The 25,829-nt window shown below is 38.4% G+C and overlaps 2 protein-coding genes across 3 annotated transcripts; both read left to right on the top strand.

Moving 5' to 3' along the window:
- The first annotated feature begins 10,993 nt into the window (after positions 1–10,993).
- LOC110883553 (transmembrane emp24 domain-containing protein p24delta9) lies at positions 10,994–14,784 on the top strand. Its single transcript, XM_022131280.2, has 4 exons — positions 10,994–11,316; positions 12,897–13,106; positions 13,616–13,692; positions 14,511–14,784. Exons 1-4 carry the CDS (start codon positions 11,107–11,109, stop codon positions 14,653–14,655), a joined length of 642 nt encoding a protein of 213 aa, XP_021986972.2. The 5' UTR covers positions 10,994–11,106; the 3' UTR covers positions 14,656–14,784.
- Positions 14,785–19,003: 4,219 nt separating this feature from the next.
- Positions 19,004–25,542, top strand: LOC110940922. 2 transcript variants are annotated; one of them, XR_004873783.1, is made up of 2 exons: positions 19,004–20,211; positions 25,315–25,542. XR_004873783.1 is itself a non-coding variant. In XM_022182493.2 (2 exons), exon 1 carries the CDS (start codon positions 21,571–21,573, stop codon positions 22,444–22,446), a length of 876 nt encoding a protein of 291 aa, XP_022038185.2. In that variant the 5' UTR covers positions 21,445–21,570; the 3' UTR covers positions 22,447–23,413; positions 25,315–25,542. The 2 variants fall into 2 exon arrangements, 1 of the variants encoding a protein (XP_022038185.2); XM_022182493.2 differs by lacking the exon at positions 19,004–20,211 and adding an exon at positions 21,445–23,413.
- The last annotated feature ends 287 nt before the right edge of the window (positions 25,543–25,829 follow it).

Genomic DNA, 25,829 nt, shown 5'->3' with positions numbered 1-25,829 from the left:
GCTCGAAAGATAAGCATCCTTCGAGTAGTCTTTCGAAGTCTAAGGGTTATCCTTCGTAGTTGGAATCTTTTCGAAAGTTGGTTGTCCGAAAGATAAGGATTCATCTCGAAAGATAAGGATCTTTCATTGTGAATCTTTCGAGATCAGTATTCGAAAGATATAGATCTTTCGAACTGTGAATCTTTCGTGATAATCAGTCGAAAGATAAGGATCTTTCATTGAGAATCTTTCGAAGGCTTTGCTCGAAACTCAACAGTAATCTTTCGATCACTGTTGATCCTTCGAACAAGTCTTGATCTTTCGATCAGATTGTATCCTTCAATTGTTGTCTGTTTGCTGTTAACAGTTTGTGGTGTGTAGGTTATTTGTTAATTTTTGATCAAAATGAGTTGCACAAGTCCTTGGGATTGGAGTACGGATCCACAACCAGATCTGAAACAGATGTCGATGGCTGAATATATGACGAGTGCCATTCCAAAACAACAACAATCAATAAGTTCATGTCAATGGGCTTTGGTTTCCAATCAAAGTCAAAGTCTTCAGAATCTTCTGATTAGTGAAAGTGAAACGGGCAGTAACAATCGTCCACCAAAGCTGAACCACATGAACGATTTTCCGTCATGGAAAGGCCGCTTTCACACATATGTTCAAGGACAAAGCACCGATCTTTGGATGTGTTTTGTCAATGCATTCAACGAAAGTCTTGAAAGTAGAGCATCCACTTCAGAAGGTTACGCCAACATGCTTGAAAATGACAAGAAGGCTTATGAATTGGAGAAAAAGGCCTATGCCATACTTACTCAAGCACTCAACAAAGACATCTACCATCAGTTTTCATATTGCAAGACCACGAAAGCATTGTGGGATGCCTTAGTTGCTAGAGGAGAAGGCAATGCAGCTGCTCGAAAATCTAGGCATGATTTGTTGAAGAAAGAATTTGAATCCTTTCAGTTCTTGGAAAACGAGACTCTGAATGATATGACCACACGTTTCTATCATTTGATCAGTGAAATGTGTGCTTATGGGGTGGCAGCTACTCAACAAGACATGGTGAATAGGTTTGCTGACGCCCTACCCCCAAAATGGAGTTCGTTTATTGAGTTGTTGAAGCATACTAAAGCTCTAGATGAGATTAACATCTATGAGTTCATTCAGAAGCTGGAACATAAAAATGATGAAGAAATTAGGAAAGCAAGGCGTGCTCCAGCCCCTCAGAATACAGAAATGTATTTGCCTGGTTTTGGTCCTTCAGCTAGTTCTGTTCAGCAACCGAAGCTTCAAACTGCTTTTGTGTCCAATACGAGTTCCTTTCCATTTTCTCAATCAACAGCTGCTCCACCACAACCTCAATTCGATCCGAGGTCCTATATTCCTGTTCCAACACAGCCACAACCACAACCTCAACAACAACAACAGCAAGCTCACTATACAAGCAATCCTCAACCTCAACCTCAAAGTCATCACACAATCCGAGTCGACAACTCAAATCTTTCACACCTTAGCATTGAAGTTGCTAAGGAACATATGGAAATTATCAACACCATGGTCAGTGCTTACTGTGGTTTGGTAGCTGGTCAGCTTGGAAACATCAACATGACCAATGAAGATTATGATCAGATCGACAAGGAAGAAATGGAGTTGATGGATATTAAATGGGCTTTTGCTAGTGCGGTTAGAAGGGCAAAAGATTTCATGGCGAGAACTGGAAGAACTTCGTTGGAAGGAAAGAAAAACACGAAGTATGGGTTTGATATTAATGCCGTCACGTGCTTTAATTGTGGCGAGAAAGGGCACTTTAAACGTGAGTGCACTCGACCAACAAAACACGGCAATCACAACCCGTTCAGAAACCAGACTAATGCGAATGCCCAACAAGAAAACCGTGAACGGAGGATGGTGGCAGTGAATAACAATCAGGGACAGCCTGGAGCTACCAATCACAATCGGGCTTTGGCTGTTCAAGCTGATGAAGGATGTGACTGGTCAGTGCAGTTTGGTGAAGGTGATCAAGGAAGTGGAACTGCATTGTATGCTAAAGTCATCGAGCAGGTTCATAAAGAAGAATCTTCTGGGAGCGATGACAGTTCTGGTTATTCGGGCAGTTCGGATGAAGAAGGCTCTGTTTCTGGGGATAATCACTCAGAGCCTGATGTGAATGAAGAAGGAGATGATGATATACAGGAGCTACTGAATGAAGCTGATGAGCTTAAATGTCAGAAATCAATTCTGATTAGGAAGGCTGCTGCTACATCAACGGAAATGGAAAAGCTATTCTCTGAAGATGGAGCTTTTTCTTTTCAATCTGCCTTTATGGCAAACGGCTCAGCCTCTACTAGTCAGGTAACTTCTGAACCTCCTGTCCCTAATATTTGTAACTCATGTGCAGAGATGAAGCTTGAATCAGAAAAGCTTCATAGTCATAATCAGAATTTGGTTATTGAACTGTCGAAATGCCAAGAGGCAAACATGGCTTTAACCCGGAATGAAAAAGAATTTAAATCTGTAATAGAAACATTAAAGAAAAATGTGTCCGAGGTTAACAAAGTAGTTTACCACAAACAAGTAAGCATAAACGAATACATTAACCTTGTGGAAGAAACTAAGAAGCAATTAGCCATTGCCCAATGCAAGCATGATGCGATCAAACAGAAATTGGATAGTTATTCTAACTCCCGATTTGTGCTTGATCACATCATAGACGTTCAACAACTGAAGGGTAACGTGAAAGGTGTCGGGTATAAGGCATGTCCACCCCCTTTGATGGACAACTATACCAAGATGCCTGATGAAGAGGAATTGCCTCGGTATGAACCCAGTGTGCCTTTGAATTTTGAGGAATTTTCTACTGGCCTAGGGTTCAAACCGGAGAATTCTGAGAATACATCCACAAAGCAACAGGAAGCTTCAACATCCGTGAAACAAAGTCCTCCAATCATCGAGGACTGCGAGTCATCGGATGATGAATCGGAATTGGATGTAGGTGATCAGGATAAATCACTTAGCAAGATGAAAGGAGTAGTCATTCCACCAGAGAATCACATCCTTTGTGATCCTGATACTCCTGATGTTCCATCTGTTAAGGAGCAAGTGATTGATCCTGTCAAAGTTGATAAAACAGGTGTGTCTACTGTTAAAAGCAGTAATGTGTTGTACACTTTGGTCGGAGATAATAAAATCTACTCAGATCATGTTTTTCCAATTAAAAATGTAAATAAATCTTTGATTGACAAAGTCTTTGAAGACAATACAAATAAATTTTTGGGAAAAACACTTCCAGGAATTGTGGTAACACAATGTGATCCAATTCCTAAGGCTGAGATTAGGAAACAATTTGGCAATCAAAAATCTCCAACCACTCGACAACCTACTGCTTCTAAGGGTAAACAACCACAACGAGCTCCAAAGCCAAAGGGTAAAGTTGAATCAAAAGGAGCTCGTGACATGAAGAAAGGAAAAGATGTTAAGTTTGTAGCATCAAGAGGTACAGATAAAATTGAGACTTTTGAAAACAAATCAAATACTGATTTTGTACAACAAGTCAAAATTTTGAAACGAAACAGTGATAACAATTACACCCAACACACAAACGGGTGTGATGAAAAAGCAAGTACCTCAGGTTCTACAAGATCGACATCTGGTAGTCGATCAAGTTCTCCTAAGTCTGTTGAAAGGAGAACTTGTTTCAAATGTGGAGAAATTGGGCACATTATCAGAAATTGCCCAAATGCTCCAAAGAAGAAGTTGGTTGAAAAGGCTCCACCTGAAGCAGTTCACCCTCAACGTCGGTCAGTTTCACCTAAACAAGATAAACGAACTGTAAAAGAACAAGAAACTAAACAACGACGTAAGAACATAAAAACTGTTGAAAAAGCTTTAAAATCTGAAGTTAAAACAGTTCAAAAGGAACCAAGAGTGTCACAACCTGTAAAACCAGAATCTTCAAAAACTGGTAGGCAAAGACAAACTTGGTTACCTAAGTCGGGTGACAATTCAGGGGGAGCGGTTGTTCTTGAAAACCATCAAGAGATAGAGCTTACGTATCGTGATGCCAAGGGACGACCCAAGACCACTAAGGCTTGGGTCCCCATTCTCAACTGATGTGTTTATTTGACATGTGCAGGATGTTCTAGGAGGAACTATTAATAGTCATTGGATTGTTGATAGTGGAGCATCCAGGCACATGACTGGCGACTTACGGCTCCTGTATGACGTGAGAAATATCAGAGGAGGGTATGTTGCCTTTGCGGGTGATAAAGGAGGGTACATCACTGGAGAAGGAAGTATCTCAAATGGCATCGTGTGCTTTGATAAGATCAATTATGTGAAGCAAATTGATCACAATCTTCTCAGTGTGTCGCAAATCTGCGATAAAAAGTTCTCAGTGATTTTTGATGATGCTGGCTGTTATGTGCTGAAGCCTGGATTCAAAATTCCACAAGAATGGGTTCTCTTATCGGCTCCGAGAGTTAATGATCTTTATATTCTCGATATGAGCCAAGCGATTACTACATCTGCACAAGTTACTTGTTTTGTCTCAAAAGCCACAGAAAAGGAGTCTATATCTTGGCACAGAAGAATGGGGCACATTCACTTGAGAAAGATGAACCATTTGGTGAAAAATAATCTTGTGAATGGTGTGCCTGTTAGAAGTTTTCATCTACAAGATATCTGTGTCTCTTGCCAAAAGGGGAAGCAAACGAAGAAGTCTCACCCTTTGAAGAAAATCAACACTGTCAGCATGCCTCTCGAACGTCTTCATATGGACCTTTTTGGACCTATGAAGCACAAGACAACGTTTGGTGATGCTTATTGTTTAGTAGTTACTGATGACTACTCTAGATTTTCTTGGGTATCTTTTATGGCACACAAGAGTGAAACTCCTGGCATCCTCAAGGATCTTCTTACAATGTTGGAGAATCTCTATACGTTGAAAGTGAAAAGGATCCGAAGCGACAATGGAACTGAATTCAAGAATCAAGTTATGGATGAGTTTTGTACTTCTAAAGGCATTCTTCATGAGTACAGTTCTCGTTATACTCCACAACAAAATGGTGTCGCTGAGAGGAAGAATCGAACTATTATTGAAACTGCAAGAACAATGTTAGTAGAGTCGGAACTCCCTATTCAATTCTGGGGAGAGGCTGTATCGGCTGCTTGCTACACGTTGAACAGAGTTCTTACAGTTAAGAGACATGGCAAGACTTGCTTCGAACTCCTTCAGAGAAGGAAACCGGATCTTTCTTACCTTGAACCGTTTGGTGCTCCTTGTACTATGATTGAACCGGATGGAAAGTTTGGTGCACGAGCTATCGAGGGTTTCTTCCTTGGATATGCAACTCCGAATTTTCGTGTTTGGAATCTAGCTACCAAAAAGATTGAGCTATGGAGTGAAGTTAGGGTTCAAAGGTACACGAGTCCTGTTAGGGCTCCGGGTGATCCGTGGATGTTCGATTATGATGGGCTATTTGACTCCTTCAATCTGCCAACCTTTGACGAAGAATCAGCAGCGGCTCGAATGTTGTTGGAAAGTGACAACGCTGCTGTCTCGCCATTGGTTAGACCTATTGTTGTTGACCCTCAAGCTTCTACGTCAGTCAACAATATGGTTCAAAATGAGGTTTATGAAGATGCTGCTGATTATAATGACTCTTCTGAAGATGATGAATATCATGATGCAGCCGAAGGATCTTCAGCTCCAGCTGCTCCTGTTCAAGGTGCCTCTGGTGATACACCTCATACGCAGAATATCGATACTGCTGAAGGGAATGCATCCACTTCTAACCACATTCCTGGTGTGGAGTTGGTTGTTGATCTTAATCTGAACAATTTGGGTATCAATGCACGTGTGCCAGATAATCCTGAAATGCGGATTCACGATACCCATCCCCAGCAGAATATCATAGGAGATGTCCATCGCGGTGTGCAGACGCGTAATCAGCTGAGAAACAACCGGAATGCTGGTTTGTATTCAGCTATAAGAGAGTCTGGTCAACAAAATGACTGGTCCTTCGCGTGTTATGTGTCACAAGAAGAACCAAAGTCGTGGAAAGAAGCATTGAAAGACAGTGCTTGGGTTGAGGCCATGCAAGAAGAGTTACAGCAATTTCACAAGCTTGGTGTTTGGAAGCTTGTTGAAAAGCCTGAGAATTACAAGAAGATTGGCACTCGATGGGTCTTCAAATGCAAGAAAGACGACCGTGGAGTGGTCATTCGAAACAAAGCTCGTTTAGTCGTTCAAGGTTTTCGTCAGATAGAGGGTATCGACTACAACGAAGTCTATGCACCAGTTGCACGTCTGGAAGCTATTCGGATCTTTCTGGCTTATGCCTCATTCAAAGGATTCAAGGTTTACCAGATGGATGTCAAAAGTGCATTTCTACATGGTGTGGTTGAAGAAGAGGTATATGTCGAACAGCCTCCAGGTTTTGAAGATCCTGTTCATCCCGATCGGGTTTGGTTGCTCAACAAAGCTCTATATGGTCTTCATCAAGCGCCACGAGCTTGGTATGCAACCTTATCTACATATCTGCTGGAGAACGGTTTTCGAAGAGGTCTTATCGATTGTACTCTCTTCATCAAAGAACAAGATGGGGATCTTCTTCTGGTTCAGGTATATGTTGATGATATTATTTTTGGTTCTACTAATGATGTTTTGTGTAGGAATTTCGAGCGCATCATGCAGGATAAATTCGAGATGAGTGCTATGGGGGAAATGAATTTCTTTTTGGGCCTACAAGTGCAACAAACGGAGTCTGGGATATTCATCCATCAGACTAAATATGTTGGAGACATCTTGAGCCGGTTCCAGATGTCCGATGCAACGCCCATTGGTACCCCATTGCCAACTAATCACGGAATAACTCCTGACGTAAAGGGTGAACCTGTTAGCCCTTCATACTATCGCGCGATGATCGGATCCCTTATGTACCTCACAGCATCAAGGCCAGATATAATGTACCCAACATGCCTGCTTGCCAGATATCAAGTCAACCCGAAGGCCTCACATCTTGCAGCTGTCAAAAGGATTTTTCGTTATTTGAAGGCTTATCCAGACACCGGTCTGTGGTATCCTAGGGATAATAACTTTGACTTGGTCGCATTCAGTGATTCTGATTTTGGCGGATGTAAAATCGACGGCAAATCCACAACGGCTGGATGTCAGTTTTTAGGAAATCGCCTAGTCACATGGCAGTGCAAGAAGCAGACGTGTGTAGCTACATCAACATGCGAAGCTGAATACATTGCTGCCTCAAGTTGTTGCTCCCAAGTTCTTTGGATCCAACAACAGATGCGGGACTACGGTTTTGAATTCCTAACTACTCCTATTTACGTTGATAATTCTGCTGCTTTAGATATCACTAGAAATCCTGTGCAGCATTCAAAGACCAAACACATCGAAATCAAATATCACTTCATACGTGATTGCTTTGAGAAAAGGCTAATCGATGTTGTTAAGGTCCACACCGATGACCAACGTGCCGACTTATTTACCAAAGCATTTGACAAATCAAGATTTGACTTTTTATTATTGGTAAATGGCATTAAGGTCAAGCAAGAGTAAACCAACATCGGAAAATCATTTTTGTAAATACCTTTGTGTTTTTAAATTTATCTTAGTTTGTTGATTTTAGGGGGAGTAAATCCAAAAATCGGAAAATACAAAAACATTGAAAAATTTCAAAAACACAAAAACAATAGAAAAACAAAAATGAGTTTCCTGGCGAGCAAAAGAGAAAATGATAGTACATCAGTGGTCTATCCAAACCTCTTTAAACCTTAAATGCAAAACGATAAGCAGCTCTATATAAGATGTATCGGTAGGCTCACAATCACTTTAAAGTGTGCAGGGTGATATAAATCTTAATCGACTGAAGACCAGGTGGGAACCATTCATTGGCATATGGTCTTAGTACCGAAATTTCGTTTGATAGATTGCCGAGGTTCTGAGATATTCGGTCTTTATGCTGCTTATCATCTGGGTATCATGGTTGTATCTTTTACCGAAAAATAACGGGGACGCAAGTCTAGATCTTCCATGACACTATACATACGTGTACATATTACATACTGCATTCGACCTCAATAAGTGATAAACAATCACATGTCCAAAACAAATAAGTGATAAAATATCACATTTATCCGGGTGTCAAGTTCGTCTCTCTGCTGTACGGAAGTACTGACCTGTTCACGGACTTGCACCTGTGCCCTCATGCATATGAAAATCAAGTTCCTCATCAATAAGTGATTATATCACAAAGGACTTGTTTTCAAATCAAAATAAGTGAGTATCTCACAATTTTATACGGTCAAACAGATGATAATCGGTATACTCACCGGTAAGATGAACTCTCGTGCATACCTTGATACGGGAATGTGTCGTGATGTGGATGAACACCGGTCGGTAAGTATAAATCATACATTAACGTATCCTCTAAACATGATTACATCTGATAAGTTGAGCTTAAGTGGACAACAATACCGATAATTGTTATAGGATGCTTATCTTAATGTTAACTAACTGAACAACAAGAGTGTTTTGGCATGACCGTACACTGATATGATTCTCTTACCCTCGAAACTCGCAAAAAGAATGTCTGTATATATTTATTTACTGCTTAACTTTTATTGTTTTTTTTTTCTTTTCTTTTAAACAGTTTCGTCGTTTGGTGCATATCAGCACGACATTAGCGGTGATGTCGTTTGATAACACTCAAAGGATTTTAAATTGTTGTCTTTTTATTTCAAAAACACACCTAAAATCTGTGTTTTAATATAAACTTTATAAAAGCCAAAAAGATTTTATTTCTGCTTTATTTTCGATCGTACGATGTTGGAGCTCAAGTCTTCGTTGCCTGAAACCTGAACGAAAACCAAACTGACTAAATCTTCATAAACGGTCGAAATTTGCATGTTTTGAAAGTTAGAATTTAAAATGTGAAAAATTTATTAAACTTTCAAACTGTCGGACGGTGCTTGATTGTGACATGGTCATTCGTGTGTCATTTGCTTATACTATGTTCCAAGCAGTTGTTCTCATTACGCGTTTAGATTTCTTGCATGTGCAGATTCTAAAGGCTAGGAGAACATGGTCGATGACAAGCTTTGGAATGAAGACACGACGAGAAGGCACTTAAAAGATGAAGATGATCGAGTTGCCGCTGGCTATCATCAACACCACAAGGATCTCACTTCATAAAGTTAAAGTATTTCACGAGCATAACTCAAGGGGGAGCTTATGTTAAGGGGGAGTTTGTTAACACACTGCCTACATGATACGGGTAGTTTGTTGATACACTCTCTGCTTTCAAGACGTGAAGACTTTGAAGATCCTCCGACCATGAAGACTTGAAAGGACATCAGAGTTTTGGAAACTCGAAGACCAAAGACTGTCGAAGTTCGAGACAAGTCTACATCTATAGAAGATAAAGACAAGATAAAGACAAAGCTACAGCCAAGGGGGAGTTTGTTGGTGCACTTGTGTCTGTACTTTGTCTGTATTCGGTCTGTATGTAAACGATGTCCTAAATCAGTCTGTAAGTTGACCAAGTCAACTATCCTCCTAGTTTGACTTGGACAACATGATGTTGTCTGGATCGAAGGATAGCCTCGAAGGATACTGCTAATCCTTCGAGGTGCTCGAAAGATATGGTTCGACCATGGTTCGACCATTAGGCATCGAAGGATGATCCTTCGATGTCCATGCTGATCTTTCGGACACATTGTCATCGACAGATGATCCTTCGGACCATCTATCGATCCTTCGACCAAGACCTGTTATGTATGGGTATAAATACCCATGCAGTGTGTTAGTGTTAGAGAGATGCACATTTGGAGAGTTAGAGAAACTCTGCTAAAAAACACACACACACACACACTTTAGAGAGTTTGCAAACAAGATTGTAAACATTGTGCTTGTAACCGTAAACCTTCATACGTATTAATACAGTGGTGTTAATCGGTGAACTTTGTGTGTTCTTGTGTTTGTTCTTGCATCATCCCGGTTTGCCCGCTAGCTTGGATTCCGCACTCGCTAGTGGGTTAGTATAACAAGGTTTAGGTTTGTTCTCGATCCTCCGAGAAAAGGGACCTACACTTTAGGCCACTTTGTAAGTTTTGTCCTTTATGTTTAAATTTGACAAGTTTTGTCCTTTATGTTTAAAAATCAAGCACGTTTTACCCTTTATGTTTAAAAATCAAACACGTTTTGTCCTTTATGTTTAAAAAATCAAGCACGTTTTGTCCTTAAAAATCAAGCATAAAGGACAAAACGTGCTTGATTTTTAAACATAAAGGACAAAACTCGTCAAATTTAAACATAAAGGACAAAACTTGCAAAGTGGCCTAAAGATAAAGGACAAAACTTGAAATTCACTCTTGTATTTATTATAAAATCTCCAAACCATTACTTTATCATAAACCGATGTTTAAAATCATTAAAACCTGGTAAAATTTGAAAAAGAAAAAAACTTTTAGGTGCTTCAATTCTTGGATATAAAATCCGATTTTGCGAGAGTAGTTTCAAATGCAACCTCCTTGGCCGTCTCGTCTATGTGTCAAAACAAGGCAAATATGTTATTAACAAAGCGCCTAAATCTTAGTTATCAACTCGATACAACCATTCCATCTACTTCTCAATCTCCTCAAACTTTTTACACCCCTCATCCTAAAAAAAAAAAAAAAAAAAAAAAAAAAAAAAAAAAAAACCAACCAAAATGGACCGGGTCGGTCTTCGGTTAGGCCCACCCACCGCTCATCCTCAAAAAAAATAAGAAAATAAAAAAAACAACCAAAACGGACCGGGTCGGGTGGGTCTTCAGTCAGGCCCACCCTCTCAAGTCTCAACCACCCCGTTTTGTTTCGTGTTCTTGAAAACTGTAATTAGCGGCCCGACCCAACATCCGGGCTTAATTTCCAAGCCAAATCGATCTCGGGTTCGACCCGGCCCACCTTCTTGTTAACCCATGAATATATATCAAAAGAACATAAATATGAAACACTATAGAAACCTCATTGACTCTTGGTCATCACGAAATCATCTCCTTCCTTTGCTAGATCCCCAAATCACTACTCAAAATCATCTTCTGCAGATCAATACATCTGTCAACTATGAAGCTTCAAAGATCTGCTCTCTGTTTCATTGCAATCCTGGGGCTTCTATCCACAATCGCTCACTCAATTCGCTTCGAGATCGAATCGGGTCACACAAAGTGTATAGCAGAGGATATCAAAAGCAATTCGATGACTGTTGGTCATTACTCAATTGTTAACCCTAATGAAGGACAACCTTTACCTGAATCTCACAGAATCACTCTCAGAGTCAGTTCAATTACCAATATTTTAACCTAATTTTGCTTTTTTATTAGCATCTTGTAATATAGATATTGCTTCTTTGTTTATGTTATTATTTGTCTAAAGTTTTGATTTTTACAGCTTGTATGGTTTGGATTGTAGTATTTGTATTCAGGGTTTTTATATACTGAATTGTGGGATTCTAAATTTGCCTAATTACTTTGTCTTGTATGAATCTTGTGTTCAGTATATGATGCTGCATAAGATATTTCAGTTTGAATTAGTCTTTGTTTAAATTTGTTATTTTTTTTTTATATATATATTGGTTGTTTTTTAGTTGGAAATTGGGGATTTGTGTGTGTTTTTTTGTTGGAATCTTATGTTTTTTCGGTTTTGGTACGTATATGTGATTCTTTTGTTTTATGTTTCTGGCATTTCGTTGAACTGATTTTTTCCGTAGGTTGCTGTTTCTTGTATGAATGTCTGTGCTATATTCTGTTGTTTTATGTTTATGGCATCTCATCGACTTTTACCACGTGATGATGATATATAACGCGTTATACATAACAAAACACCGCCACCACTATCGAGTTTAACGCGTCGATTTTACAACGCATTGAGTTCATCACGCGTGAAGAATTGATTTGAATTCAGTTTTGTTTTGTTTTGTTTTTTTAATGATTTTGATAGTGTGTGGTGAGTGATGGGTATTTCCACTAAAAACCATCACTAGTGATGGAATAAAGCTCGATGACATGGCGGAAATTGATTGGATGTTGTGAGTGAGTGAGTGGTGAGTGATGACCACCCCTACCCCCCTAAGATATTTCATTTTGAATTACAGGTTTACGTCATGGTCTTTGTTTAATTTTTATGTTTTTAGATAGATATTTCTTGAATTTTTGCTGAAAATTTTAGATTTGTGTGTATGTTTTTGTTGGAATCTTTATGTTATTCTGTTTTGTTACGTATAGGTAATTCTTTTGTTTTTTTTTTGTTTCTGGCATTTAGTTGAATTGAATTGTTGCATTGGTTGCTGTTTACTTGTATGAATCCTGTGTTATATATATGTATGTGTGTGTGTATATATATGATGCTTCATTGGATATTCCAGTTTGAATTACAGGTTTACGTCATGGTCTTTGTTTAAATATTATGTTTTTATATAGATATTGCTTGAATTTTTGTTGAAAATTTTAGATTTGTGTGTATTTTTGGTTGGAATCTTTATGTATTCGGTTTTGGTATGTATATATGATTCTTTTGTTTTTTGCCGCCTGGCATTTAGTTGAATTGAATTGTTAAATTGGTTGCTGTTTACGTGTATGACTCCTGTGTTATATATGCGTATACATATGACGCTTCATAAGGTATTTCAGTTTAAATTACAGGTTTACATCACGGTCTTTGTTTATTTTTGTTGCTTTTATATTAGATATTGCTTTCGCTTCAGTTTTTGTTGGAATTTTTAGATTTCTTTGTATTTTTTTGTTGGGACCGTCTGTTATTCGGTTTTGGTTCGTATATATAATTTTTTTTTGTTTTTTGCCTCTCGGCATTTAGTTGAACTGAATTGTTGCATTCGTTGATGTTTTAATGTAATGCAGGTGACATCGGCTTACGGGAATAGCTACCATTCGTCTGAAAATGTGCAATCGGGTCAATTCGCTTTTCAGGCTGTTGAGGCTGGAGATTACATGGCTTGCTTTTTTGCCATTGATCACCAACCGCCGCTTAAAATTCCGGTTGAGTTCGATTGGAGGTCTGGTGTAGCGGCTAAAGATTGGTCAAATGTTGCCAAGAAAGGTTCCGTCGATGTAAGATTATCAATCCGTTTTTGTTATCATATATGACGTTATGCATGCATAATTGTATTTTTAGTTCTCTACTTTTTTAGTTTGAACTTAGCTAACATTATAACGTTTATTTGTTTGCCATGAATCAATATAACATATCTTTAATGTGCCTATGTGAGGCGTTAGTAACAAAGTATGATGTCACAGTATAGATGATACTCCCTCATATCACACCGTACATTTTTTAGAATGTCCTGTGAAATAACTAATTTTTTTTTCAGAGTTTCCCAGTTAATTATATACACACGCATGCACGTATAACTTCATTAATAAAGCTCAAAAGGTAGATCGAAAGAATTATTGTTATTGACTAGGGTTATATGAGTCCTGGCTCACAAGTATTGGCTTATTTGTTCCCCGTCGATTCGACTCACTTAATATCAGTTATCGGTTATCGGTCCCCATGTAAAATATTGGTGTCAAATATCGGTAGCGATATTATCGGCGATATTATGTTTGCTTATTTTCAGGCAATGGAATATGAGCTGAAGAAACTTGCGGATACCATCACTTCAATTCATGACGAAATGATATATCTCAGAGATAGGTTAGTGAATAATCTACAAAAATATTCATACTTTATCTCTTGTAGGGGCAAATTTGGTATTTCAAAAGTCGATAATGTTGGTTCAAATAGGGAGTTTAGCCTTTTAGAACGTCAAAAACTAAATTAAACGCTTTGAAAGAATATATGCAGTAATACATGATGCTTGACATACTACTTTATTCGAATTGAAGTTTCTTTTTCTTTTTTCTTTTTTTGAGTAAAATGCCATTTTCGTGTCCATGAGGTTTGACCAGTTTTGTGACTTTTGTCCAAAGGTTTGTTTTTTCGCATCTGGATCCTAGAGGTTTGAAATATTGCCATTTTCATCCGACTCGTTAACTCTATCCATTTTCTCCGTTAAGTCAGTGGTTTTTTCGTCTTTTTTGTTAGCTTAAAGGGCAATTTAGTCTTTTTCACTTTACGTACAAGCATTTAGCATAATGTACAACTGTACAAGTATTCAAAAGAACGAATAGCCCTTTGAGTTAACAAAAAGAAGACGAAAATACCCCTACCTTAACGGAGAAAAATGGATGGAGTTAACGAGCCGGATGAAAATGGCAAGCTTTCAAACCTTTTGGATCCAGATGCGAAAAAACAAATCTTTTGACGAAAGTCGCAAACCTCAGAGACAAAAATGGCATTTTACTTTTTTTTTTTTTTTTGCAAAAGTATACCTCTGCATATTGATAACAAACAATAATTTTGACCTGTAACCATTTCGGCACATCCTCAAGGGTATATACGTCTTTGTTTTTAGGGCATTCTTGTGATGGGCCGTATCATTTTGAACACGCATTTCATATGTTATATCACAGGGAACGAGAGATGCAAGAGCTTAACAAAGTGACAAATTCGAGAATGGCATGGTTGAGTTTTCTCTCACTTTTCATATGCTTATCAGTCGCGGGTATGCAAATTTGGCACTTGAAATCTTTCTTTGAAAAGAAGAAGCTCATTTGATACCGATCTTTTTTTTAGTTAAAAGGATGGATTTTAATTCAAATACATGTAGCATCAACAAATTAAATGACTGAGAGAATCATCTATGATATTTTATATTTGATCTTTTCTATTATCATTATTTGAGTCTTGTATTCCATTGTATGTGAGTTTTGGTTCTTATTTTCGTCAACAAAGTTGAATATGTAGGCCTAGTAAGGCCATGTGTAGTCGCTCATTATGGGGCTCCATCTTGGGCCATAGCCCCCGGAACACTGCTCCTGGGTTTTGTGGGGCTCTATCCACTATGGGGCATGATGTGTATAAGCGTGGTGATGCGTTTGGTTTCTCTCTCTCACACACACACCATTCAATTTTAGGTGTCTTTATTAGTAACTGGGCTGTGATAACTCATATCTAGTAATTGATTGATCATACATGTTTTATTGGAGCAATACATCTCCTAATGTGGTATTTTGGACCTTAATGGTCATGATTGACCATCAATGACCCTAATTGATCATCATTAACCTTAACTAACTTTCATTTGACCCTTTATTTAATTTAATTGATCATCAATGACCTTAATCGGCTATTGACCCTGATTGACCACTAATTTCATGTTATTAACCATCATTGACTATAACTGAGCATCAACGACTCTAATCGACAATCATCAACTCTAGCTGACCATAAATGACTTTGCTTAATCACATGCATCTAACATTATTAACCATCAATGGCATTGCTTTATCATATGCCATTATGTGTCGTGGGTAACATACGTTGATGACTTGGTCGACAGAACACCGTTTTGGTTGCAACTAGGATGAGATTTTTCCCCAAATACACGTACCTGTATCGTACCCATACCTGTACCCGTACCAATTTTGGTTATTCGGTACATGTATCAGTACCCACTTTTATTAATATCGGTATTCGGTAATTTTGGTATCGGTACTGGTAAAAATGGTACTCTTACCAATTGTACCTATTTAGTACCCGTACGAATGTTTAAAAAAAAAAAAGAGAAAAACAAAATGGTACCAAACCGGGTACTGTACCTACCGCTACCCATAGTATACCATAATATTCAGTACTCGGTACTAGAGTATATTCGGTACCAGTACATGTACTGTGTCGATCTCATCTGCAACGATTTGAGTTCCAAATTTCATTAGACCTCTTTGTTGGAGTTGCTATCATGTGCTAATGGCTTTGGAGACATGATCCGGAGACTAGCGAGGAGCTTACTGAATGGCAGTTGTTATCCGCTGCCTTGGGTTCGGTCTCGCTTTCCCCAGGTGTGGATAAATGGTCGTGGCTGGGCCATGGGTCGAAGGGTTTCTTAGTGGCAGCGGTCAAACATCACATCGGCTCTTCGCGCGACTTTAGCAGCCGATACGTGATGAAATGGTGCAAGTGGGTCCCTAAAAAGTGTAACATATTCGCGTGGCGCGCCGATATGAACAGGATCCCTACGGTAGACGCTCTCGGCAGCAGGGGTGTGACGGTGATCGACGACATGTGCTGTTTCTGTGGTGATGATATCGAGTCTGTTTCCCACATTTTTTCTGCTTGCCCGATTTCTCTGGGAGTGTGGGAAAAAGTCAGCTACTGGTGCCGTATTCCGAGGTTCTTCATCTTTTCGTTCAGAGACTTAATTGAGTTGCATAGTGTGGGGGGATAGAGGTAAGGCGGTTCGTGAGGCTCTCCATGGTATTGTGATTACAACTTGTTGGATGTTATGGAAGGCTAGAAATAAGTTGAGATTTAACGGTATTAGTAGTAGCGTGGAAGAGATTTTTAGTGAAGTTAGAGTTGTTAGTTTTTTTAGGTTCAAGCATAGAGCGAAGAAAGGGGTTTTTGAGTGGGGGGATTGGTGTAAATTTGTGAATATGTAAGTTTTTGCTTGCTTTGTTTTTCCCGCCCCGGTTTTCGGGTTCGGTGTTGTGAATGAAGTTCTCCTTTCAAAAAAAAAAAAAAATCATATGCTAATGGGACTTCAAGTTTCTGACGGATTGATTATGAATATCTCCAACTTCATTGCAATCATGTGCTAATGATGAATATTCTGAAAGATTTTGTGTGTTGTCTTGTTTTCAGGTTCTTAATTGGCCACTTTAATTACTCTTTATAATGAAATTCACTGTTAAAAAAAAAAAAAAAAAAAAAAAAAAAACCATCATTTTTCGTTATGTCACACCTCTAGTTTTGCGAATTTGCTTAACATGGAAACTACTAAATATAACAAAGAAAAAATATATCGTATAATATGCTTTAACGTACGTTGCGTACGCGATGGTAAAATCGCACGTTATGTTACCAAAAAATGAAAATCGCATGTGTCAAAAAAACCATGAAAATCGCATGTACATAAAGAATAAGGTAAATCGCATGTTCAATAAAAATTCAAATCACATCTACATAAGAAAACTGAAATCGCATGTGGGAAAAAATGGAAGTCGCATGTTATAAACCAAAAATCGCATGTTGATACTGAATCACGTACGCAACGTACGTTAAGACCTTTTGTACAATAACCGGCCTCTATAACAAAAGACTATTTACACATTAAAATAATTCCATTATCCCTTATGGGGAGACCAAGGTTCAATCCTTGGAAGGTGTAAGTATTTAAGGGGAAGAAACTAGCCGTTAAAAAATCCGTTTATCAAAGTTAACTAAATGAATCAGAGTTTAACGATAAATATATGTAACAAACTGTCTTCAAGACTAGCTAGTTGACACCCTTATTCGTTTCAACTTCTCCTCAAAGCAATAAGTAAATGTTTTTTTTAACATTAACCCCCTTTCACTAATTAAAACATTTAATTACCTTCATTTTAGCTTACATTGTTTGCCCTAAGCATCCAAAACTATCAGGCAGTGGTGTGGGATAAAGCTATCACGCCACATCAACGCCACGTATGCGCCACATACAGTGGCGAAGCTTGAAATTTCCGACCGAGGGGTCGGAAGTCACCGGACCTAAAATTATACCTTAAAAATTATAAAATCGGGGGGTCGAAAACGTATATATCTAAAAAATTCTATACAAAATGTACATACATAACACTACTGAGCGAAAAGTTCGGGGGGTCGGGCGCCCCTCCCGGCCCCTTTAAAGCTACGCCCATGGCCACATAAACATAGGGCTTTATCATTAACTTGCACGGTATATGATAACGTCTCCTTGAAAGCCCCTTTAAGCATATAAAAAAGATTAAAAAAAACAAATAAAGAGATCTGATGGATATGCATGTGGCCCCTGCCAAGTCTACCTCCATAGCATTCCATCACCATGGCTAAGCAACCATGGCACCCCCATCTTGGTGGAAGAGGGATGGTGTTGGGGGCGCTATGGCTTTAAGGTGGCAAGAGGCGCGGTCTGACACCGGCTAGCCCTATACTTCCATTTCTTACTCTCATATAACTGAAACTACGGTTTATATAAATTTATTGACACCATGTTTAACCATTTTAAACCAAGCACAACACATTTCTATGGAATCATGTGTGAACTAATTGACCCGATCATGAGCTACTTGAGATCGACTCGCTAAATATTCTAATCAAATTATGGTTAAACAAGTAGAGCCTATTCTTGAGTTTTATGTGTGTATTTTTATGTACGTGCATCAAAATTCAAAGTGTTTTCATACTTAATTTTATGTTTTTTTTTTTTTTTTTTTTTTTTTGACATCTCCAATTACATTGCAATCATGTGCTAATGATTAATATTCTGAAAGATTTTGTGTGTTGTCTTGTTTTCAGGTTCTTAATGCCTATTACCCTTTTGCAGCAACTTGATTGGATGGTGAAGTTTTATATTTTATGCAGGGATGGCCCTTGAGAATTCATATACCCTGTTTGAGCTTAAAAAACGTACCCTTTGGCCTTAACGAAATTGGGTATTGGGCTCACTAAAGGTCTAACCTAATGTGAGTGAGCTAATAACTAATCTAAACCATAAAAATAGTTTTGTAAGTGGGGCTATGTTGGTGTTTGTATAGGTATACCCTATTAATTTATTTATTTTTACATATACATATCGGAGTTTTTTAAAAATAACGTGTCCATCGAAATATCGGACCCTGGCCGGTGGTCCTCCCCGCCCACCTTCAAGGCCGGCCATGATATTATGGGCTGGAAGATTGCTGGAACTTTCAAGGATATGATGCAAGGATCATCTAGGCCATTCTAGGCCATGGAATTCTCTAGAATAACCCATAAAAATCAGCCTAGAAATATCCAAGATATTATGCACGGAAATCTCTAGATGAAGAATTCTCTAGAACTAGCTTAAGACTAGTATAAATAGGTGATGGGGTCTCATTTGGAGATCACCCAACATCATAGCAAGTTTACATACTTGTACTTGTAACTCACCCTTGTAAACTCTCTTGTAATTAATACTAAGTGTTTATTTGAAAGTAACACTTGTAATAGAGGTACCCTCCCAAAGGACCAAAGCATAATATGATAGGCCCAATTTACACAAGTCCAATCTTGGCAAACCCAAGGTGGAGGTGGCCCATTAGGATTACATTCAATACACCCTTATAAATATTGGCCTTCCTCTTCAATAAGACAAGTTTTTATCCTCCCCCAAACACTCTCTCTGCATACTATCATACATACATACACTTCTATACTCACACACATATATCAATGATTAAATCCAATACTAACCAGAGCGTCGAAGACTCTGGTCTCTGGCCCCTTTTAACAATGGAAGAGCTTGACCCAAAGTTTCCGCAGGGGCGGAAAAGTCATTGGACCCAAAAAAAATCTCCATATAGCTATGTTTTGGGTTATATGTTTGGGTCGGCTATTCGATCCGAATCGGGTCAAACAATAATAACTCCAAATAAAATCCTTAAACTCATTCAATCAAGTCAAAAATGAACCCTCAAGTTTCATTTATATAAAAGAAAGTTTCAAACTTTATTTAAACCTCAAGTTTTAAAAAATTATAAAAATTTACTGATAGCATTGTTTTTTTTAACTCAATAAGAAATATGTATAAATGTTTTGGACAATAAACTTGGTAGGAGCAAGCATGGGCGGACCTACCCACACTCGTGGGTGGGCGGCAGCACCCCTTGAAAAAAATATTTTTTAGTGTTAATTTTTCGGCAAAATCTTGTCTGCACCCCTTGAAATTTTTCACCCGCACCCCTTGGAAATTTCAATCGCCCCCCTTCGACAAAAAATCATATTTTTAATTTATAAAACAATTGTAACAAACAAAGTTTTTATAAAAAATATAACCTAAACACTGACTTTTATAATAATATAAAAATTTATAAGTTTGTAACCCATTTATTAAACAATTTAGCCTAACCCAAGCCCACTTAACCCAACCCAACAAAATTTGAACTACAATAAAATAACCCAACTAAAACCGCCCTTCCTATTCTGTTTCTCCCGCTCTCTCTCTCGTGACTTCGTCTGTCTCTGCAATCCTTTCCCCAACGACGCAACAGCCAACAACAGCCATCCAACTCCAATTTCCTGTTGGAAATCGTAAACATCCGACCACCAAACTCAACGGAATCCAAACAATACAAGGTACCACCCTTTTTCAATGTTATTGTTGTTTCATGTTGTTTTTTAGAAGAAATAGAGTTATAGAGATGATAAAAAAAATGTTTGAAATTTTATGTATTTTGATGTTTTTGGTTGTTCTAGACTTTAATAGGGTGATTTTGTTGTTTAAATGAGTTTTTGATTGTTACAACTTAAAAGACATAAGTAATCGACAATTAGTAGGTCTTGAAAAAAATTGAAAATTATGGAACGATAACTTATGGAGCGATTCATGTTGATGCACGAATGTCTAAAGCCTACGTCTTAGTCTTAGTCAAGCTTGTATAGGGTCTAGGGGTCAATTATGTCAATTATGTATAGTGTAGGAGTCAGTTTGTAAGTTTTATGCTTTAATGTGTTGATTCCGCTCGAAATGACATTTTGTCATTTGGAGCGAAATCAGAAGTTGCTGATTCCGCCCGAAATGACAAGATGTCATTTGGAGCGGAATTAGAGCCCCTATATATAGTGTTTGTTGGTTTCTCATTTTGTACTGAATGTCCAAGTTGTAGCCGAGCTGCTGCCAAAATTTTCTGTGAAGAATTAATGAGAAACCGTGTTTAAAGTGATCTACTGTCTATTTCGACTCCATTCTCTTTGATTCAAACTGTTTGTGTGATTCCGCCGCATAAACAGTGGTATTTCTGCTCTGATTCACTCATTTGATCATCAATAACGATCCTACAATTGGTATCAGAGCCAGTTATGAGCTAAAATACCTGAATCAAAGCTTTTTTACTACACTTTTTGAGTTTCTGGACATTGCCACGGACAAAATGGACTGAACTTTTGACATATTGTATAAAATTGACATTTAACAAATCCTTGAGAGTTTCAGCTTAAAATACAGTTTAAAAGTGGTTAAAAATGACCTAGAACCTGATTCCGCTCGAACGAAGAGTTTGGTGATTCCGCTTGAATTTCAAGCGAAATCAAAGTTTCTGTGTATAACATTCTAATTCCGCTCGAACTGTAGAAGCGGAATCAGTGATTCCGCTCGAGTTTTGTGATTCCGCTCGAGATTTATTAGTGATTCCGCTCCAGAGGTAATTCCGCTTGAATTACCTGCTGATTTCGCTCCAAAGTAACAACTTCTGATTCCGCTCGAGTGTAAAACTGTAATTTCGCCTGAAATTTTAAAAGACAGATTCCGCTTGAAAATCATTTTTAGTGTAAAAAACATGGTTTGAGTGTTAAGTCCATTTCGTTCGTGATATCATGTTGGGAATTCGGTCTGTGTAGAAAGTTTTTCAGTAAAAGTCACTTGTTTTTTCAAAAAGTTAAAATTTTCCAGTAATTGTCACCTATAATGGAAAATCAAGATTTTTCGCGGGTAGTGGCATGACGGCAACAAAAAGTCCGGCAAGCATTGTTCAAAATGTCAACATGGAAAACGAGCTAGGAACAATGCAGAAACCGCCAAAGCTTATGAACTTAGATGAGTATGCCGGATGGTCGGGTCGATTCAAGAATTGGGTCCAAGCCAACCATTTTGAGTGTTGGATGAAAATAGAGAAAAAATACGTTCCACCTGTTGATGGATTGGGCTTAGAGAAAGGCATTGGAAGTTTGACTGAGACTGAACATAATGATTTTAAGGCTGAGAAGAAGATGGTCAGTATCCTCCAACAGGCCATAAAAGGAGATATTCTTGTGCTGTTACAACATGATGACAACTCGCAATCGATGTGGCAAGCATTAAAGTTGAAGTTCCAAGGCAGCGTATCTATGATCAAAAGCAAGAAAGCCTTGATCAAGAAAGAGTTTGACATCTTTACCGGGATGAAGGGTGAAACAACGAAGCAGTTGATTGAACGTTATTGCCATCTTGTGGTAGAGATGAAAAGATTGGAGATTACAAAGACAAACGAGGAATGGATCGACAAGTTGTCCGACGCATTACCTTATGATGAATGGGGCACATACTTAATGATGTTGAAAAACAACTCGGATTTCGTGAATTTGAATCTCAGCTCATTCATTGAAAAGATAGAAGCTCATGAGTTGGAGTTGTTGAAGATCAAGAAGATGAATTCAGCAAATGTACAACAAGATGTATCACTTTACTACAAAGGAAGCACTCCTGTTGCAACAAACCAGAGTCCAAAGATACAAACGGCTTTTAGTGCTGATACAAATTCAAGTGCTTCTACAAACACTCCACAATCAAACAAGCCTTCACCGTTCGTAAACTATGAGCCAAACTTTAAAGCTTAAGAGCAGACATCACCTCAAAGCTCTACAAGTTCCAACAATCAGGCTTATGTTTCTGGGGTGCAATGCAACATCACGGTGAATATTAAGAATGGAAATGAAATTACTGAAACAACCACAAAACAACACATTGCATTACTTGCTTCTGTTTTAGAGGCGTATGAAGGTTTAGTCGCGGGTAGGATCAGAAATCCGGATATGACAAAAGAGGATTACGATCAGATCGACCCGGAAGAGCTTGAGTTGATTGATATAAAATGGTGCATGGCAAGTCTGGTTAGGAGGGCGCAACGCTTTATGGAGATCATAGGCAGAAACAGTCTCTCTGGTCCTGATCAGAAGCTTGGTTTCGACAAATCAAAAGTTACCTGCTTCAAGTGTAAAGAACGTGGCCATTTCAAGAGAGAATGTCCGAACCGAGAAGTGAACAACCATTAGAACCCGTTCACGGCAGGCGATCTATCATCGGCCTAACCAACAATCTGTTGTTCAGAGACCGCAAATCGAGAACAAACCGGAGAAGGCTCTTATCGTGAATCAGGATGATGAAAAAGTAGCCGAAGGTTTTAGCTGGGATAAATACATCCCTGGAAGTGATGGGCAGGCCATGATGGCAGAAATAGTTGAAGTACCGGAGATAGTGACTGAGCCAGAAATGATTGTTGAAGATGTTCCAGTGGTTGTTGAAGATGTTTCTGTTGAGAATGTGGTTGACATTGAAGAAATTCCTGCAGAAGTTTACTATTACCAATCAGAATAGGAGGTATTGGAAAGTTCTATGAAATCAATAATGCCTCCTAAAGTTTTTGAATCTTTTGCAGGATTTTTCGAAGAACCGATGACTGGATCGTGTCCAAGATACGAAGAAAAGAAAGAAGCTGTCGAGGAAATGATAGATGTGACAAAAGAGTTGACCGGAGACACGTTGAAAGATATCGCTGACAGAGCTCTCATGGGAAAGCTAAAAGAGGTAGACACAGAACTCGAGAAGTCAGAGTCTGTCAGTACCGTGTTAGTCAAACAGGAGTCATATCAGGAGTCTGGAGTTGAGGAGGTCAAAGTGTCTGAGTCTGAGTTGAAAAATGTCGGTAAATAGGATGTGACAATTAATTGTGATGAACAGGTTGTTGAGAAAGTCAATTCAATCCCTGAAACACCATGCCAAAGGTGTTTACAACCGTGCATGGAGTGTCTTGAGAAAGACACTAAGTTTCAGGAATTGAAACATCATGCAGATATGCTAAAATTTGATCTTGGACAAGTCAAAGAGGCTTATGATACTCTTGGCAGGTCAATTAAAATGATCCAAAAGGAAAGTGTTGAAAATGACAAAGCAACAAAATTGGTTAAAGCAACACTTTTTGATAAACAAGTTGAGGTTAACTTTCATCTTGATACGATCGCTTCATTAAAGAAAGAGCTTGAATTAGCTAAAATTGAAAATGAGCGAATTGATAAGAAATTGATGAGTTATGTGGCTTCATCCTATGTTCTTGAGCAGATTGTTCCACAGCAGCCACATGCTGCACCGGTCTTTAACAGCGTTCCACCCCCAATGTGGAATCATTATACACAAAAGTATCCAGATGGGGTGGAAGCTGCTTTGAATCTCAAGTTGAGATCAATTGAGGATGATTTTCCTGAGAGCATTGATGTTACATTCTCTGCATCCGACACAGACAACGAATCACGGATCATCAAAACCGTTGTCGATCAGGTGTTAGATGAAGAGAGTGATAACTCTGAGAAGTCTCGATCTGAGAAATCTGTTACTGAGTCTGAAGATGAGGGTAATTTCTTGGACCGTTTCATACTGAAATCAGACATAAGTGCGAATGATGATCTGATTATGGTAGTCTACACTATGATTGGAACTGACAAACTTTACTCTGATTTCGAGTATCCTCTTCAGAACGTGAAGATTGAGAATGTTGAGAAAGTTTTTAAGTTGGTTGAAATGAACATTGATGAGGTTAACAACAAAGAATTCTTTTCAAAACCTAAAAAACCCTTTTGTTACATTACGACCTACCAGCTCGGGAAAGAAAGAGTGGGAAGGTAAGGGTAATAATAAGAAAAACAATTTTAAAAACAAAGGGATTGGTTTTGAGAAAAAGATGGCTAAGCAGGTGGTTAAGCCAAAAGAGAAAATGAATGATATCTTTGTTGCTGGACCGAGTGTAGATGATGAAAAGGACTACATTTTTAGTCAAAAAGCCGTTGACGATTTCAATGCAGCGAAAAAGTTGAAAGAGGAGACATTCAAATCAACTTTTGTCGAATATGACAAAAGAGTCAGTTATCGCTGTAATGAAATCGGACACATGGCAAAACAATGCAAGAAAGTGTTTGAAAAACCCGTTTTCGTAAAACCCGTTGTTCAAAAACCTCGACCAAAGTCACCAATTGATACAAAAGGTAAAAAACCAATGGTTTCCCCGATTCGCATCTTAAAAAGAGGTGAATCATTGAAGTCCGAGGATAAGCCAAAATCGGCCTTCGAGGTTGGCGAATCTTCCAAGTCTCACAAGACTTCAAAGATTTATCCGAAAACAAAAATTTTTGAAAACCAATCATGGGTTGCGAAGTCGAAACCATCAGTCGAGGTGAAAAAGATGGAAAATGCTTTAAAAAATGAAACAAAGGTTTTGAAAGATGATGTTGTCGAATTTGAATCTGAACTTGATAAATTTTTTGCTGAGTTTCCCCCAATTAACAACAAAGTAAAATCAGTTGTGAAAGATGATGTTCCTAATGTCACATTTAACTTTCCTAAAATTGATGAGAAGTGTGATGTAGTGTTTGGCACTGTTTCTGAGGTCAAAAAGTCATGGGCGTCATTGTTTGAATGAGTTGATTTGATATTTGCAGGGGCTGCCCAGGTCTATCCTTTCGAAGTGGATCATGGACAGTGGTGCATCGAGACATATGACAGGGATGCTAGCTCTACTTTACGACGTCAAATCAATAAATGGAAGTTATGTGGGCTTCGCCGGAAATCAAGGCGGCAGAATTGTTGGACAGGGAACATTGTGTGACAACCGTCAATTTTGCATGCATCCGTACAATTAATTAATTTTAATTACGAGCTTAATGACTGTGCTTGATTACATCTGACGCTTTAAACTGCTTACTGATTTATGTTATATACATACATGTGCATTCTTACATACAGTCACTTCAATTATTTCATACAGACTCTTAGTGACAAACCTGATGCACAAAGCACAGTTAGTACAGTGAGCGAATAACTCAGACACATGCTGACAATGCCAACACTTAGACAGATACTATTTTTAGGCCAGTATGGGTCAGGGATAAAACACTACACCAGTATGGAGTGTAGGGAAGCGAGGACCATAAGACTATGTCACTAGGTGATAGTT

Source organism: Helianthus annuus, chromosome 12 (genome assembly GCF_002127325.2).
Source record: "Helianthus annuus cultivar XRQ/B chromosome 12, HanXRQr2.0-SUNRISE, whole genome shotgun sequence".
NCBI classification, from domain to species: domain Eukaryota; kingdom Viridiplantae; phylum Streptophyta; class Magnoliopsida; order Asterales; family Asteraceae; genus Helianthus; species Helianthus annuus.
The sequence above is the reverse complement of the archived record's forward strand: the minus strand, read 5'-3'. Positions and strand labels throughout refer to the sequence as shown.

Excerpts from the sequence above, each read along its gene's own strand:
- LOC110883553 (XM_022131280.2), top strand. The coding sequence starts at position 11,107 with ATGAAGCTTCAAAGATCTGCTCTCTGTTTCATTGCAATCCTGGGGCTT. Across the intron at positions 11,317-12,896 it reads CTCACAGAATCACTCTCAGA|GTGACATCGGCTTACGGGAA; the intron begins GTCAGTTCAATT and ends AATGTAATGCAG. Across the intron at positions 13,107-13,615 it reads CCAAGAAAGGTTCCGTCGAT|GCAATGGAATATGAGCTGAA; the intron begins GTAAGATTATCA and ends GCTTATTTTCAG.
- LOC110940922 (XM_022182493.2), top strand. The coding sequence starts at position 21,571 with ATGACGGCAACAAAAAGTCCGGCAAGCATTGTTCAAAATGTCAACATG.